The 14,950-nt window shown below is 40.3% G+C and overlaps 1 protein-coding gene across 5 annotated transcripts in view; it reads right to left on the bottom strand.

The window, feature by feature from the left end:
* Positions 1 to 3,596: 3,596 nt before the first annotated feature.
* Terb1 (telomere repeat binding bouquet formation protein 1) overlaps positions 3,597 to 14,950 on the bottom strand; it is a 56,421-nt gene continuing 45,067 nt past the window's right edge. For 4 of the 5 annotated variants that reach the window (XM_029480331.2, XM_021170431.3, XM_029480333.2 and 1 more), the window contains 4 exons: positions 9,279 to 9,428; positions 8,490 to 8,555; positions 4,521 to 4,643; positions 3,597 to 3,953 (listed from right to left, as the gene is read on the bottom strand). In XM_029480331.2, the coding sequence (XP_029336191.2) occupies positions 3,766 to 3,953; positions 4,521 to 4,643; positions 8,490 to 8,555; positions 9,279 to 9,428 (527 nt within the window). In that variant the 3' untranslated portion in view covers positions 3,597 to 3,765. Of the gene's footprint in view, positions 3,954 to 4,225; positions 4,644 to 8,489; positions 8,556 to 9,278; positions 9,429 to 14,950 lie in introns of those variants that run through there. The other variant, XM_029480328.2, reaches the window with a different exon arrangement.

The following is a 14,950-nucleotide window of genomic DNA, read 5'->3' as shown; positions in this document are numbered from 1 at the left end:
TTGAGCATGAGCTATGTGAGACCCTACTTCAAAAAAAATTAATTTAAAAATGGTTGCACATGGTGTCACGTGCCTTTAATCCCAGCATTCAGGAGGCAGAGGCAGGAGGATCTCTATAAATTTGAAGCCATCCTGGTCTACATAGCAAGTTCTAGGGTAGCCAGGGCTACCTAGTGAGACCCTGTGTGCTGGCTAGTTTTGTGTGTCAATTAGAGTCATCGGAGAAGAAGGAAGCTCAATTGAGGAAATGCCTTCGTGAGATCCAGCATTTTCTCAGTTAGTGATCAATCTGGGAGGCTCCAGGCCATTGTGAGTGGTGCCATGCCTGGGCTGGCTGAGCAAGCCCGTAAGCAGCACCCCTCCATGGCCTCTGCATCAGTTCCTGCCCCCAGGTTTTAGCCCTGCTTGAGACCCTGTCCTGACTTCCTCCAATGATGGATTATGATGTGGAAGGGTAAGATGAAATAAACTCTTTCCTTCCCAACTTGCTTTTTGGTCATGGTATTTCATCAAAGCGCTAACTCTTAAGATACCCTGTCTCAAAACAGCCCCAAGACCCAGTTCTAGAGGTGGTATCCTGCCACTTCCAGTCATTACTCTTTTAGTTTTTAGATTTACTTTTATTAAATGTGTATAGGTGCTTTGTCTGCTTGTACATCTGTCCACTATGTGTATGCAATGCCCGTGGAGGGTATAAGAGAGTGTCTGAACCCCTTGTAACTGGGATTACAGATGGTTGTGAGCTGCCCTGTGGGTACTGGGAATTGAACCCAGGTCCTTTGGAAGAGTAGTTAGTGCTCTTAACCACTGAGCCATCTCTCCAGCCATGTTTCTTCAACTATTTTATAATAATGAACTTGGCTTAATTTTCAGGATGCTCATTGAAAGTTTATCACAAATCCTCAGAATGTTGTTTTTCATTTCCTCCTTTGTAGACTTTATTAAACTGTGATGGTTTTTACCACCACAGTTAACAATACTTTTGGCTTTGCTTTACCAGTTTTATTGTTGCTGTTTGACAAAGGGTTTCTCTGTGTAGCCCTTGCTGTCTTGGAACTTACTCTGTAGGCCAGGCTGGCCTTGAACTCAGAGATCCATCTGCCTCTGCCTTTGGAGGGCTAGGAGTGGCCCCACTGCCCTGCAAGGTTTCTGTTTTTTTGCTTTTTTAAATGCTATTTTTCAGAAAGTCAATATTTCACAGCAGAACAAGCAGCTGTGACTGCTTTTCTTGAGTAGAGAAGGTAGTGGGGAGACTGGATGTAAAAGGGGAGAAGTAATGGAGAAAAGAAAGACAGGTTTGTGCTGATCAGGGGTAACTTTAAGTATGGCCTTTTGCTGTTCTCTAAGGAAGCAGGGTAACTTTACAAGGTGTTGATAAATATCATAAGGAAATGTGATATGGCAGGAAAAGCAATCACCTAAGTAGGTTTCAGTTGAAAAATACAGTGATTCTGGTTCAGCCAAAAATTAGCAGCATAAATTAAAGGATGCAACAATGGGCATGTAGTTTGCCAACTTGAATGTAAATTGGAAAAAGGAAAATGGGAGGGAAGAGCAAGCAAGATTGGAAGTCATCACAGGACACTAGAGTTGAACACTCTGGGCCAGTGAGCTAAATCCCCACCAGGACCACCAGCCCAGGGATGGTACCACCCACAATGGGCTGGGCCCTTCCCCATAGATCATTGAGAAAATGCCCTACAACTGGATCTTATGGAGGCATTTCCTCTAGGGAGGCTCCTTCCCCTCTGATGACTCTAATTGAACACAAATTAGAGTCTCTAATGTGACCTGTTCCAAAATGAGAAGATAGATAGCACCAGATGCAAATGCATATAGTAGCTTTCTTTTCTTGCAAGAATATCAGGGGGGAGGATGGTGCAGACATAGGGAATGCAAATATCAACAGAGAATTTGACAATTCATAACAAAAGAAGGTAAAAATAAAGGCTGGGTGATAGCACTGACGCTTGTTAAAGACCAGCCACCCAGTGTAGTGGCACATGTCTAAAACCTTAGCACTCGGGAGGCCGAGAGAGGGAGAGCTTGAACTCAAGGCCAGTCTGGTCTGAACAAAGAGGAGGTTGGCCTGAGGTGGAGAGGAGGGGCTACCAGAGATGCTAGAGCCTGCAATTCAGTTGCCATCTGTGACTCCATGAGAGTGCACAGAAACAGAAGTGTTTCCAAAAATACTGGATGGCAAACAGCACAGACTAAATCTAACGAAATCAGAAGCTTAACAGGCATTCTTAAAGTCCTATAGTAGGGTTTAACAACGAGACCATACCATGGGCTGGAGATACCACTCACTTGACGGAGTGTGGTGCACAGTCATGTTTCTAGCATCTCACAAACTGGGTGTGGTGGCAGAAACCTGTAATCCCAACACTTGTGAAGAAGCTAAGGCAGGGGGATAATGGTTCAAAACCAGCCTGGGTTACATAGTGAGAGACTGTCTCAAAAACAAAACCGAGGCTGGTGCTGTAACTCAGTGGTGACTAGCAAACACAGTGTTCTAGAGCCAAGCCCCAGGTCTGTATATGTATGCGATACACATAATAAATCAATAAACAAAACCAGAGAAGGTCATTCTAAGCTATATACTGAGTGCAAGGTCAGCCTGAGCTACATAAGATTACAAACAAGCCCAACAGGACAGGACTTATTTCAAAATTACTCCAATTCTAATGTAAAAAGGTTTAACTATATTAATTATGATTGGAAAGTTGGTCCCATAGAATGTCAAAAAAACATCAAAATTAGGTTAATAAAATTTTGTCTAGCAGAGAACTTAAGTCCCTTCTCAGGCCATATATTATGAATAGACAATAACAGGTCCAGCAGTGACTACACTCATGCTTTGCATGAAGTAGTTATGACTCATTAGCATAAAGGGGAAAATGTGGAAGAACAGGAGGGAGAAGTGAGAGACACTGCAAAACACCTAAAGCAAAGGGCCAGTAAGATGGCGTGGCGAGTAAAGGCACTGAGTTTGAGTCCTAGGATCCTCAGAGCAGAAGGGGAAAAGTAATTTCTGCAAGTTTTCTCTGACTTTCACATGTGCCCTGTGGCACTCTTGTGGCCATATGTATAATAAATCAATACAGTGTAAAGAATAAGTAAGTAAAGCAGTCAACATAGTAGGAAGAGGAGAATCTGTCCACAGAACATTAGAGTGCTAATACAACTTCCTAAGAGGAATCCCGCCAACACTGGGGATGGAGAGGTGGACCAATCTTTGTGAGTTCATGGCCACCCTGGTCTATAGAGCAAGTTCTGGAGCAGCCAAAGCTACACAGAGAAACCCTGACTAGCATTAAATAAAAGAGGAGGAATCATCTCAATTAACAAAATGCCATCCGTTTATTTGTTGGGTGTGAGCCTTAGCTGAACAGCTTGAGAAACTTTTCAGTTCTAAGGTGGACTTTGGCACTAGACAAAAATACTGGAACGCAGTGTCTCACACAGTATTTGTGGCAATACAATGCTAAGTGATGTTTAAAGGCTGGTCTTTGACCATAAGGAAAAGTAAAGGCACATTACATTTGACCTCACGGAGGGATTCTAATTTCCACACTGAAAATGCACTTGCTTTATAAATTATTGTATCATTTTGAAGAGTTTATATCACAAAAATCATTTAACTTAAACTATTTCTGTTTCACCATTCCCCGTCTCACAAGAGTTAAGGAGAATTTTTAACATATTTTATCTCCTAAGAAATTCTATTTTAAGAGTCCAAACAAAGGACTGATTCTCCTTCAGTCACAGGGCTGCACAGCTGGGGTCTTTGATCAGCCTGTGGTATTTGTGAGCAAGGTCTACAGCCCTTCGTCCTTTCTGAAAGGGGAAAGACCACAAAATTGAATTCCAATGATTTCCCATTGTTTTAACTCCATGGAAAAGATAATTTACTTCTTCTTTGGTAAAGTTTCTACGAATTCTTCTTTTTTCTGTAATGAATGAATTATAGAATATATTAATACTTGCTGAAATAAGAAATCTTACAACTCAAATAGGTGTATAACGTGTTCTAGGGATATAAACCACAGAATGAGACAATTTGATGCCAGGGACACTTTATCAAATAGAAATTTACTTCAGCTTCAAAGACTATTGTTAGGTGATACCACTGTGACTGCTTTAATATTATAACTTAGTCCACTGAAATAATACCCACACATATCAATCAGAAAGTCAGTTTATAAACACTAGAATTTAATGAGAACGGTTAGCAAACGGCTTATGGATCTCACAGATACGGTCTTCCCAAAGGCTCCATAACTTCACAGAGAAGAATACCAACATTTGTTATTTTGAATACCAGTTTTCGTTGTTTTTAAGAATAAGAGTTTTTTGACGTTCATGCATACTATCTGTAAGGCTTCTTAGCTTAACAAAATGTAAAAACAAAACAGGTCACATCATGCTAAAAGAAGTTTGTAGGTTTTCTTTTTTCTTTCTTTTTCTTTTTTTGAGATGGGCTTTTCCTATGTAGCCTGGGGTTGCCTCAAACTCACTATGTAGTCCACTCTGGCCTGGAACTGGTGATCTTCTTTCCATAGCCTCTGGAATGTTGGTATTTAAGGCCTGTGCCTCCAAACCTGGAAGTTTTTTACTATCTGGTTTTTGATGAACAATTTCTATAATAGAAAGAATACACAATTGGTAACCAGTTATTTCAATTATCTTCTGATGATTATTACTAGGAAGCAGTTTTATTATCACTGTGTATATTCGATAGATATGGACACACTCCTGTCATAGGCTTGCATGCTGAGGTTGAAACAACCTGTGGAATCAGTGTTTCCTTCAGTTTGATATGGGCTCTGAGATCAAACACAGGTAACTAGGCTTAGCTGCAAGTGCTTCTACTGCTGGTCTATCTCTCCAGGCCCAGGAAATAGGTCTCCCCCAGGTCTGTAGTTCATTACTAACTTGTATGCACTGTAGGCAGATGCCAGAGAGAAGTGCTCTTGCATTTCTGCTTGAGGCTGCGCCTTACTGTAGAAGGATGGATGCAGAAGGAATGGTATAAAACTTCACCATTACAAGGCAACACTGCTGGCTATCTGTCCACCCTGATAAAGTGAGTGAGAATGTTTAAAACAAAAGAGAATACCTTCCCGGCAGAAGCTGAGAAGTCAGTGTTCTTATTTAGTAGTCAGGATGTAAAATACAAACTCCACAGAGGGAGGGGCTTCTGAGTAGTTGAGTTACCACTGCATTCCCTAAGCTCAGAAGAGTATCTCAAAGGCAGTGTGCAACCACCAATGTTTATTAAGAGAGGTTATTGTTGATAAAACGATCTCAAAACTACTTATTTTGGAAAATGCTGGAAAACTGTGGCTACCCAAGTTTCTTTGAAGCTTCATCTGATAAATGACTTGATCTTCTTGAAATAAGAACTGGGTAGGTTATAACTTTTAGAATGTGGAGGCCTGAAACATGTCATAAGGCCCCCCATTTTCACTAAGGCTGCCATCTCCCTGACTTACAAATTCTACTGTAGAGGACTGGGCAGCTTTGAAGAAGACTTCACTCCATGGCCTTTTGAGTGTAATTTTAAAATATTTATTATTATTATTATTATTTTATTATCATTATGCATTTAGAAAGTCTTCCTGTATCACTCACACTTGCCTCAAGCTTGTGTGTCCTCTGCCTTAGCTTCCCTAGTGCTGGGATTAGAGGCATGAGTCACACCTCCCAGCCTCAGCGCTATTCTTAGTCTTGGTGTTGCAGAAGAAAATGAGCAAGAGGGCTCGATTTAAAAGATATTAAGAGGGAAATGCATACTTTCTCAAAACACTCTTGTAAATTCTAACAGAGCAGGCCAAATATCAATTGCTTATTTTTAGTTAACTAAGTCTAACCTATTAAAATTAGTATTTGGTATTTAAGCTGAATGCTATTTAATAGGATTTAGGATCATTCTGTATAATTAGTGCATAACCATAATTATGCCCATTTTCATGAGGCTCACTGATTATTTTCAATGTAACTTAATTATAGACTGACTTTTAGTTGTTATATATTTGCTTTGAAGACACATTACTGGGGGAAAAAATCTATGAATTTGATGTCAGGTCTTTGCCAAGAACAATTTTCTTTCTCTTTTGGTTTTTCAATACTAAGTTTCTTTGTATAATAGCCTTGGCTGTCCTGAAACTCACTTTGTAGACCAGGCTGACCTTGAACTCACAGAGATTTGTCTCCCAAGTGCTGAGGTGTAAGGCATGCACCACCATGCCTAGCTAAGAACAACATTTCTAAGTGTGACACACTGTATGGGACAAAATCCCATTGTGTAATAGATACTACAGAAATAATATTGGAAATGTTACTTGGAAAAATATGTGTTTGATGCCAGAAATAGTGTTCCATACCTGTTAGCCAAGAACTTGGGAGACTGAAGTATGCAACATTTTAAAAAGTGGCACTGTACTTAATTTTAACTTACATAAATAATTTTTTGTCCATTTTACGTTTTTTCTTTTGAAACAGGATCTTACTATGTGCCCTGGCTAGCCCAGAACTTGCCATGTAGACCATGCTGATCCTGAACTTCAGCAGTCATTATGCCTTTGCCTCCTTGGGAGTTGGGATTATGGGAACACATCACCACACCTGGTTCTACATGAATAATGTTTTAAAAAGACTTATTTGTATATATATTTGAGCATGCATACGTATGTGTATGTGTATATGTATATGTGTGAGCCTATACAAGTTTATCTGCATCACATGAGCACAGGTGCCTTCAGAGGCTGAGGGCATCAGATTCCCTGGAACTTGAGTTGCAGGTGGTCATGAGCTATCTCACGTGTGTGCTGGGAAACCTAGGTCCTGTGCAAGAGCAGTAAGCACTCTCATCTGCTGAGCTACTTCTCCAACTCCATGATGAGCTCTTCATGTAGAAAAAGACTCAAGATGTGTAAAGTAAATTATAAGTAGTTTTCAAGGTTCGGCAGTGAAATAATCAAATAAATATTAAGTAAGATAAAAATGCTTGCAAGATATACCAAGTCTAAAAGTCTGTAGTAAACAACAGAACAGTTCCACTAATATTACTAATTTCCAGATGACAATAACAAGTAACAGACCCCATTGCCGTATTCTTAGTCTGAAGGTATTAGCTTACTAGGACTAGAAGAATACAATAATACTCATGAAATCTCTGATAAATTGGAATAGTGAAAACCCAGAAAATTAACCATATGGTTAAATTAAGATTATATAATCAATCACTCAATCAGCCAATCAATCAATTAATATGCATGGAAAATAGAGGTCAATGTTGGGTTTCTTCCTATTATTACTTATCACCTCCCTAGCTCCTTCTGACAGATTGGTTCTCTTGCTAAACCTGGAATTCACCCACTGGCAGGACTGCATGGCCTGCTAGATTTGGGGATGTGCCTGTCTCTACCCTCCCAGCACTGGGATGGCAGACGTGTGTGCCAGCATGTCCAATTTATGTGGGTGCTAGAGATGCAAATCAGGTGCTCATGCTTGTACAGTGCATCACCAGCTGCCTCACAGCCCCGCTCCTTAACATTTCTATAAGCTTCCAGGTAGCAGTGGCAAAGGCCTTTAATCCCAGCACTCAGGAGGCAGAGACAGGCAGATCTCTGTGAGTTTGAGGTCAGCCTAGTCTACAGAGTTAGTTCCAGAACAGCCATGGCTACACAGAGAGAAACCTGTCTCAAAAAACAAAAACAAACAACATTTCTAAAAACTAACTTATTAAGATTTTTATTTTCAAACAGGAAATTAAGATTTATTCCATTGGACTCTTCAATTTTTAGCACTTAAAATACTATAGTTATATCAATAGAAAGGAGCCTTCTGTAATGTCTCTCTGAAGTACTTGTATATAGAATAACTTGCTTGAAACTTGAACCAGAGGCTCTAACAAGCGTTTCTAGATGTCTTGCATTTGAATCAAAGTACTGTGCCTTACCAGCTGATTAACATAATTAAAGGAAATAAAAGGCTATAAAACAACTTACATATAGAAGATATTTGATAACTGTCAGGACTGGAGAGAAAGATCAGCTGTTAAAAGCACCAGAGGGTTAGGGTTCAAACCCAGCACACACACAGCAGCTTATAACGGTCTACAACTCCAGTTCCAGGGGATCTAATGTCCTCTTTTGGCCTCCATAGACACTGCTTACACATGTAGCTCAAAAATAAAGGAAAGAGGGAGAAAGGGAAGGAGGGTGGGAGGAAAAGAGGGAGAGAGGAAGGGAGGGAGGGAGGGAAAGGGAGGAAAAAAGATAGATCAGTTTCCTAGAGCTCCTGCCCCAAGGTGGCAGGCAGCAAGTGAACAAACACCATGAAGGGAGGAAGACAGTGTCTCTTTTCAGTAGCTATAATCTCATGAAAGCCAAGGGTTATCATTTTAAGTAGTTAATTCAGCTGCTCTCTTCTGTTTAGGAATATGTAAATTTTAAGCTTATTTAAAAATTAAATATACTTACTTAGTTCTTCAGAGGCAGTAGATTCTTTACAAAGTTGTCTTCTTCTACAGGGAGTCAGCAAAATTTCTGAAAAATATAGAAAACATTTAGTATACTTAACACAGTAATTTAAGTAGTTACATATCAATTCTGCTAGTTGGTACTTATTACTCTCTTCTAGTAGGAATCCTTAGTGAACTATAAATAATTTTATATATTATATTTCTTAATGTATATGACTTTTTGGCCTGTATATAAACATTTGTGCCCGATGGCTTTAGAAACCTGGAGGGCTTCCCTGGAACAGTTGGATTCCCTGGAACTGAAATTAGAGATAGTTGTGAGCCACCATGTAGGTGCTGGAACTGAACCTGGGTCCTCTGCAAGAGCAGCATGTGTTTTAAACTGCCGAGCCACCTCCCTAGCCCCATCTCTCTGTTTGTTTGTTTGTTTGGTTGGTTGGTTTTTTGTTTTTCAAGACTGGGCTTCTCAATAAAGCCCTAGCTGTCCAAGAGCTAGCTATGCAAACCAGGCTGGCCTGCCTGCGTTGGCCTCCTGAGTACTGAGATACAAAGACACGAGCCACCACACCCAAAGACTGAGACTATAGGTGTGTGCTACCATGCTAAGTTTAGGAAGAATTTTTAAGCAACTACAGAGCCAAATATACTTTAGAACATCCTTTTTACTGGTTATTTATAGATTTTTCCTTTTAACATTACTTTATACCCTAGTCAACAAACTTAATATTTTGGATGATAGTTCAGAATGTATAGCCATAATTACAGTTAAAGTTGCTGAATGAATTACTTTTTGCACAGATAAATGTTTTCCTTAGTTCATTTTTATATTTGTCTTCGGCTTCCATAATGACTTTATGGTGAACACACTGGTATGCACAAGAGTGCAAAAGCTTGCTAAAATTTCGGCTGTTGAGGAGTTTTCTTACTACTATGCAACCTAAAAGAAAACAAATTAAGTTAATGTACAGATGTTACAAAAGTATATACTAATAGCTGTGAAATCAGATAATCAGATATGATACTGAACTAAGTCAGGAATTTATAAGTATTTCAAGAAACCCAACCCATCCCAGAGAGTAAAGAAAATATTATGAAGTGTTGGGGCAGAGGCAGAGGTGTGAACAGTTATGGCCACACAGAAAAGAAGCATCCAACCCACTGTGGTGTCACATGCACACAACCCTGAGGACTTAGAAGGCCAGGCAGGAAGGCAGGACGTTTGCAAGTTTAAGGTTAGCTTAGGCAGTTTTCTGAAACCTATCTCAAAAAAAAAAAAAATAAAAAAAAAAAATAAAGGGCTACTCCAAGTCAGTGCACAGTGCTCATCCAGCGTGTGCTAAGGCCCGAGTTCAACTCGCAGGACTGAAAAAGAAAAAGGAAAGAGCTAATTAAGGATTCTCTCAGTTGGTAGAATATTTGCCTAATGTGCATAAAACCCTGGATTAAAGCCCTAGCACAGCATAAAATCGTGCACACATTGTAATCCCAGCATTAAGGATGTTCTTGGCTATCCTGGCTTATATAGTGAACTGGAGGCCAGCCTGGACTATATAAGACTCTGTCTCCCATAAACAGAAAGGAGAAAGAAACAAGAAGCGAAGCACTTATACTGGCTTGGTTTTGAGCCATTAGGGGAAGGTACCTAAAGAAGTTGTGTGGCCTGGCGTGGTGGTGCATGCCTTTAATCCCAGCACTGGGGAGGCAGAGGCAGGCGGATTTCTGAGTTCGAGGCCAGCCTGGTCTACAAAGTGAGCTCCAGGACAGCCAAGGATTTACAGAGAAACCCTGTCTCGAAAAAACCAAAAAAAAAAAAAAAAAAAAAAAAAAAGAAGTTGTGTGGCTTAACTGAAAGGTCCTCCACAGACTCGGCGTTTGGATACTTGGTCCCTAGCTGGCAGTGTTCTTTGAGAATGTTCAGGAAGTGTGTCACTGGAAGTGGGCTTTGAGAATGTAAAGACTGGTGCCATCTCCAGTACATTCTCTCTGCTGCCTTCCTGTGGATCAAGGTGTGGGCTCTTAGCTCATGCTCTGGAACCTTCCTTCTGTAAGTTGCCTTGGTGCTGTTTTCTCACAGCATCAAAAAGGTAATACAGACATGACCTTTACGCTCAATCATTCTTTTTCTGTTTGCTTTAGACATTATTATGGAACATTTTAAACACCTAAAAGTAAGGCCAGAGTACAACAAACATCTGTGCATACTTTACCCAGTTTCATAATTATTAAATCACAGAAAGCCAAATTTTATTGACATCTCTCCCATTCTAATATAGCCATGAGGTCAATGGAAGTTGCATTAAAATATCATACATTGCTAACATAAGGACTCTGCCTTTTAAATATATAAAATTATCACCTAAGAAAATACTTACTATAATCTAAATACAGTGCCTGTCTTGGTAAGAGTTTCTATTGCTGTGAAGAGGCACCATGACCACAGCAACTCTTATAGAGGAAAACATTTAATTGGGGCTGGTTTATGGGGTCAAAGGTTTAGTCCATTATTGTCATGGCAGGAAGCATGGCAGCACGCAGGCAGACATGGTGCTGGAGAAGGAGTCAAGAGTCCTACATTTGGATTAGCAGGCAGCAGTGTGGTAGTTTGAATAGGAATGGTGCCCACAGATTCATGTGTTTGAATGCTTGGTCCATAGGAAGTGACACTATTAGGAGGTGTGGCTTTGTTGGAGTAGGTATAGCCTTGTTGTAGAAGTGTGTTACTATGGGGGTGGCCTTTCAGGTCTCCTATGATTAAGCTATGCCCAGTGTGACACACAGTCTTCATCTGCTGACTGCTGATCAAGACGTAGAACTGTCAGTTCCTTCTCTAGCACCATGCCTGCCCTCATGTTTCCCACTATGAAAATAATGCACTAAGCCTCTGAAACTGTAAGCCAGCCCCAATTAAATGTCTTCCTTTATAAGAGTTGCTGTGTTCATGGTGTCTCTTCACAGCAATAGAAACCCTAAGACAAGCAGGAAGAGAGCAGAGGGAGGGAAGGAGACACCCTGGGTCAAGCATTTGAAATCCCAAAGCCCACTCCCAATGACATACTTCCTCCAACAAGGCTGCATCTACTCCAACAAAGCCACACTTCTTAATGCTTCTCTTTAAGCAGACAAATATATGAGCCTACAGGGGCTAATCTTATTCAAATCACCACAGTGCTCAAAGTTCCCCATACCTCAAATTTTTTGTTTTTGTTTTTTAGTTTTTTGCTTTTTGTTGTTGTTGTTGTTTTTTTGTTCATAGGTTCATATGTTTGAATGCCTGGTTTTCAGTTAGTAGAGCTGTTTGGGAAGGATCAGGAAGTGCTCCTGCTGGAGGAGGTATATCACTGGCAGTGGGATTTGTGGTTTCAAAAGGTCAAGCCAGGCACAGTCTTTTGTTTTTGTCTCTCTTTGTCTGTCTCTGTATGTCTGACTCTTTCTCTCTGCCTGCTTCCCATGGATAAGGATGTAAAGTTTTCAGCTATTGCTTCAGCACCATGCTTGCAGACTGCCATGCTTCCTGCCATGATGATCATGGACAAGTCCTCAATTAAATCCTTTCTTTCATAATAGTTACCTTGGTCCTGGTGTTTCTTCACAGCAAATAGAACAGCACCTGAGACAGCACAACTTCTTAATTTTGTAATAAAGCTAGATACTATCACACTCATTTCCTTTTCCACATTGATATTTTATGTGGTTCTTACTTTTTAAATCACAAAAATTTCTAAAACCTAGCTTCATAAGAATATATTATCAGGATGGGCAGTGGTGGCGCATGCCTTTAATCCTAGCTCTTGGGAGGCAGAGGCAGGTGGATTTCTGAGTTCAAGGCCCGCCTGATCTACAGAGTGAGTTCCAGGACAGCCAGGGCTACACAGAGAAACCCTGTCTTGAAAGCAAACAGGCAAACAAATAAACAAAAAGGAATATATCATCAGATCTGGGCGGTTTTAATCTCAACACTCAGGAGGCAGAGGCAGACAGATCTTTGAGTTCAAGGCTAGCCTGGTCTACAGAAAGAGTTTAGGACAGCCAGTGCTACACAGAGAAACTATATCTCCAAACACAACACAACACAACACAACAAAACAACAACAAAAGAACATGTTATCAGGCAAGGCACAATATTATATACACCAATAGTCCTGGCTTCTTGGGAGGTGGAGCTAAGCCAGGAGGATCTCTTAAGTCCATAAATTCCCAGACCCAGCCTAGGCAGTATCTTTCAAAAACAAAACCAAAAATTTGATCAAGTGTCATTAATATGATGAATGTGGTACAATGTAATGCTTCAGTGTTGAAACTGTGATCTACCTTGAGTTAGAAGTATGGTGTACCACACACTACTACCACCAACATCACAATAACAAGAAGTAACGATCATTGATCATTAATATCTCTCAACATCAATGGACTCAATTCTCCAGTAAAGACACACAAGCTAACAGAATGGATGCATAACCAGAATCCATTATTCTGATTATACAAGACACACATCTCAGACATTATCTCAGAATAAAGAGCTGGAAAAAGGTTTTCCAAGAAAATAGACCTAAGAAACAAGCTAGAGTAGCGGCTAATTTATATCTAATAAAGTAGATTTTCAACTGAAAGTAATCAAGAGAGTTGGGGAAGGACATTTCATACACATCAAAGGAAAAATCCAGGAAGAAGATAGCTCAGTTCTGAACATCTCCCCCAAATGCAAGGGGACCCATATTTGTAAAAGAAGCACTACTAAAGCTGAAGTCACACATCAAACCCTACACATTAATAGTGGGAGACTTTAACAACCCAATCAACAGGTCATTGAGACAGCAACTAAATAGAGAAATAATGAAACTAAAGAGGTTATGATTCAAATGGACCTAATAGACATCTATAGAACATTTCACCCCCAAACAAATGAATATGCCTTCTTTTCAGCATCTCATGGAAACTTCTCCAAAACTGACCATATAATTGGTCACAAAAACAAGCCTCAACAGATATAAGAAGATTAAAATAACCCCATGCATCTTATCAGATCACCATGGATTAAAGCTGAACTTCAACAACAGAAACAACAGAAAGCCTGTATACTCATGGAAACTGAACAACACTCTAATCAGTGATCACTGGGTCAGGGAAGAAATAAAGAAAAAAATTAAAGACTTTCTAGAATTCAATGAAAATGAGGGCACAATGTACCCAACCTTATGGGACACAATAAAGGCAGTGCTAAGAGTAAAGTTCATAGCACTAAGTGCCCTCAGAAAGAAACTGGAGAGTTCTCACACTAATGAATTAGAAGTACATCTGAAGGCCCTAGGGGTGAGGAAAAAGAATCAAACACGTCCAGGAGTAGACAACAGGAAACTCAGGGCTGAAACCAATCAATTAGCAACAAAGAGAACAAAACCAAGAGCTGGTTGTCTGAGAAAATCAACAAGATAGACTGTACTGGCTAGTTTTGTATCAACTTGACACAGCTGGAGTTATCACAGAGAAAGGAGCTTCAGTTGAGGAAATGCCTCCATGAGATACAACTGTAAGGCAGTTTCTCAATTAGTGATCAAGGGGGAAAGGCCCCTTGTGGGTGGGACCATCTCTGGGCTGGTAGTCTTGGTTCTATAAAAGAGCAGGCGGAGCAAGCCAGGGGAAGCAAGCCAGTAAAGAACATCCCTCCACGGCCTCTGCATCAGCTCCTGCTTCCTGACCTGTTTGAGTTCCAGTCCTGACTTCCTTTGGTGATGAACAGCAATATGGAATTGTAAGCCGAATAAACCCTTTCCTCCCCAACTTGCTTCTTGGTCATGATGTTTGTGCAGGAATAGAAATCCTGACTAAGACATAGACAAACCCTTAGCCAAACTAAAAGGGACAGAGGCAATACTCAAATTAACAAAATCAGAAATGAAAAGGGCGACATTAACAATGTACACACTGAGGAAATTAAAAGAGTAATTAGGTCTTATTCTACAAAACTGGAAAATCTAAATTAAATGGATGATTTTCTTTTTTTTTTTCTTTTGGCTGCTAGAATTCATTTTTTTAAATTTTTAATATTTTTATTACATATTTTCCTCAATTACATTTCCAATGCTATCCCAAAAGTCCCCCATAGAACCCCCCACTTCCCTACCCACCCATTCCCATTCTTTTGGCCCTGGCATTCCCCTATATTGAGGCATATAAAGTTTGCAAGTCCAATGGGCCTCTCTTTCCAGTGATGGCCGACTAGGCCATCTTTCGATACATATGCAGCTAGAGACTAGAGCTCCGGGGTACTGGTTAGTTCATCATGTTCCAACTATAGGGTTGCAGATCCCTTTAGCTCCTTGGGTACTTTCTCTAGCTTCTCCATTGGGAGCCCTGTGATACATCCAATAGCTGACTGTGAGCATCTGCTCCTGTGTTTGCTAGGCCCCGGCATCGTCTCACAAGAGACAGCTATATTTGGGTCCTTTCAGCAAAATCTTGCTA

Source organism: Mus caroli, unplaced genomic scaffold (assembly GCF_978045245.1).
Source record: "Mus caroli unplaced genomic scaffold, Mus_caroli_1 scaffold_10, whole genome shotgun sequence".
Lineage (NCBI taxonomy): Eukaryota > Metazoa > Chordata > Mammalia > Rodentia > Muridae > Mus > Mus caroli.
This window is presented reverse-complemented; position numbering and strand designations above follow the sequence as displayed.